This window comes from Babylonia areolata, chromosome 12, assembly GCF_041734735.1.
Source record: "Babylonia areolata isolate BAREFJ2019XMU chromosome 12, ASM4173473v1, whole genome shotgun sequence".
NCBI classification, from domain to species: Eukaryota; Metazoa; Mollusca; class Gastropoda; order Neogastropoda; family Buccinidae; genus Babylonia; species Babylonia areolata.
Window position 1 is genome coordinate 34,867,244 of NC_134887.1, and position 2,325 is coordinate 34,869,568.

Below are 2,325 nucleotides of genomic sequence, written 5' to 3' on the forward strand. Positions count from 1 at the left end.
ACAGCACTACACTACACTGCACTGCGCTGCGCTGCACTGCACTGCACTACACTACACAGAGCTGTACTGCGCACACCTCTGATACACCAATATCCTTCTCCTCTCACATCCAGACACACACACACACACACCAATCACCACATTTAGATAATAGAATTATTCTGATACACCAGTATTCCTTCTCTCACATCCACACACAACAATCACCACACTTAGGTATGATAATAGAATTATTCTGATACACCCATACTCCTCTTCTTACATCCACGCATGCAGGCATCGCCACACTCAGAAATGATAAAAAATAAAATTGATATATCGATTTTCCTTCTCTTCTTATATCCACAGACACAACCATCACCACACTTAAAAAAAAATAAAAAAAATGATATACTGATTTTCATCTTTTTACACTCACACACACACACACAGTCTCGGGCGGCGCATGCGCCGGAGGGCAGCCGTTTCCATGTCCGGCGGACGTGACGTACTTCACGTACCCGGATTACGACAACGCCGACTGCGACACCTTTTACACCTGTCGGAGCGGGAACCTGACACGGGAGAGATGCCAGAGTGGCTTCAAGTACAACTCTGCCACCCTGAGGTGTGAGGTGGAGGACGGGAACCCCCTCAGGTTCTTCTGCGACCGCATCAGACAGGCCTTCAACGACCTGCAGACCGCCAGCAGCGCCTGGGACATGCTTGGCTGAAGGAAGGGAGGGAGGGAGGGAACCGTGGGGTGGAATAAGGGTAATGTCCCATTTCAGCGTCCTAAATTATTGCATCTGTTGTGTAACAAATAGTAAAGAGTGGTATCTTCATTCATTGGAATAGCTGTTTTAGGGTAATATTCTATTTTAGCGTTCAAAATTATTTCACTTGTTGATTAATAAATTGTAAAGAGTGGTAACTCTCTCCATTCACTGGAATAACTATTTCAGGGTAATGTCCCATTTCAGCGTCCTAAATTATTGCACCTGTTGATTAACAAATAGTAAAGAGTGGTAACTTTCTCCTTTCTCAAGGTACACAGCTTCAAGTCAACGATGCTTTCGCTACCGATTCAGCTAGCGCACTGATAAAAGAAAATAAAAGGTACACTGGAACAAACCCAAATGCTTCCTCAAAAAAACAAGCGCCGGGGTCCTTATACCGATCGTTTGACATGTGCACACAGCAGCAATGACAGAAGAAGTGTGCAAACACAAAGTAGCTTTTATTAAAGACTGGTATTGCCTTTTATTCATTGCACCTTCTGGTCACATTTTCGTGGTTTGTGGTGGGACCAAAAAACTGGAAAAAAAAAGCAGGATGGTGGCACGTTAGTTTAGCGACACTGAATCCACATCAGAATTGAGGAAGGTAAATGTACAAAATAAAAGTCGAAACCCTCTGGGAAAAAAAAGGGGGTTACAGCATCTACTGATGGTAATATCGTTTCACACATGCACAAAATTTGCCGTTAAAACAGGTTCTTGAATTTGGGATGCTAAAACAGGACCTTACCATGGGATAGAATAGAATAGAAATAGAATAAATCATTATTGTCATGAAACCTCAATGTTTTTAAGACACGAGGCACATACATAATATTATTAATAAAGAAGCAAATTTAACGTCGCAAGTTGATACATCATTTACACACAAATTTCCCCAATCTTGGTTGTACATCGCTTACTTGCATCAACCGACTAGGAACAAGTCGAGTGTTATTAAGATTCTTGAATAATTTTCTTAAAAAAAAAAAAGGTTTATTTCAGGATTGTTCTATAACAGTGTGAAATTCGACACAATTATCAAGTAGATGGATTTCGTCTTCTAGCCCTTCACAACTCGTACATAATATGTCTTCTTTGTGGAATATTCAATTAGATATCTACTTTTTTGTTTTCGTTGAAGTTGTGGGAAAGATGGGAGCAGAGGAAAAAAAAAAAGTTTCAATGTAACTGTCATCATGAAAACAGACTGACATTGTCCATTAAAAACCAAAACAAAACAAATCAATTCAATGTACTAATCGAGGAAGAATACATCAAGTTTTCAATTTACGCTTATCCGTGGTAAACCAAGATTGTACCCAGTTTGTGATTAAATAAAGAACTGTTTGATGGGATTTTTTTCCCCCCAGGTTCTTTACTTGCTGTTGTTCGTTAGGTGGTGTAGGTGTGGTTGGTAGTTTTTAAAACTGACAGGAATCAATGATACGTGAGCCATGAATAAAGGCTTCCCTTCTGGTTATTATTATTGTTCAATTGCTTTCTCTGTGTTTCTGTTCTCTTTTTTCTTTGCAATGACTGAATTAAAAGAAAATCATCTGTTTTG

At 39.8% G+C, this 2,325-nt stretch overlaps 1 protein-coding gene across 1 annotated transcript in view; it reads left to right on the plus strand.

The window, feature by feature from the left end:
- The window catches only part of LOC143287910 (uncharacterized), a 41,317-nt gene extending 39,210 nt beyond the window's left edge, over positions 1-2,107 (plus strand). The window contains exon 17 of the mRNA XM_076596151.1: positions 433-2,107. Coding sequence (XP_076452266.1) covers positions 433-713 — 281 coding nt within the window. The 3' untranslated portion in view covers positions 714-2,107. The remainder of the gene's footprint in view (positions 1-432) is intronic.
- Positions 2,108-2,325: the final 218 nt, after the last annotated feature.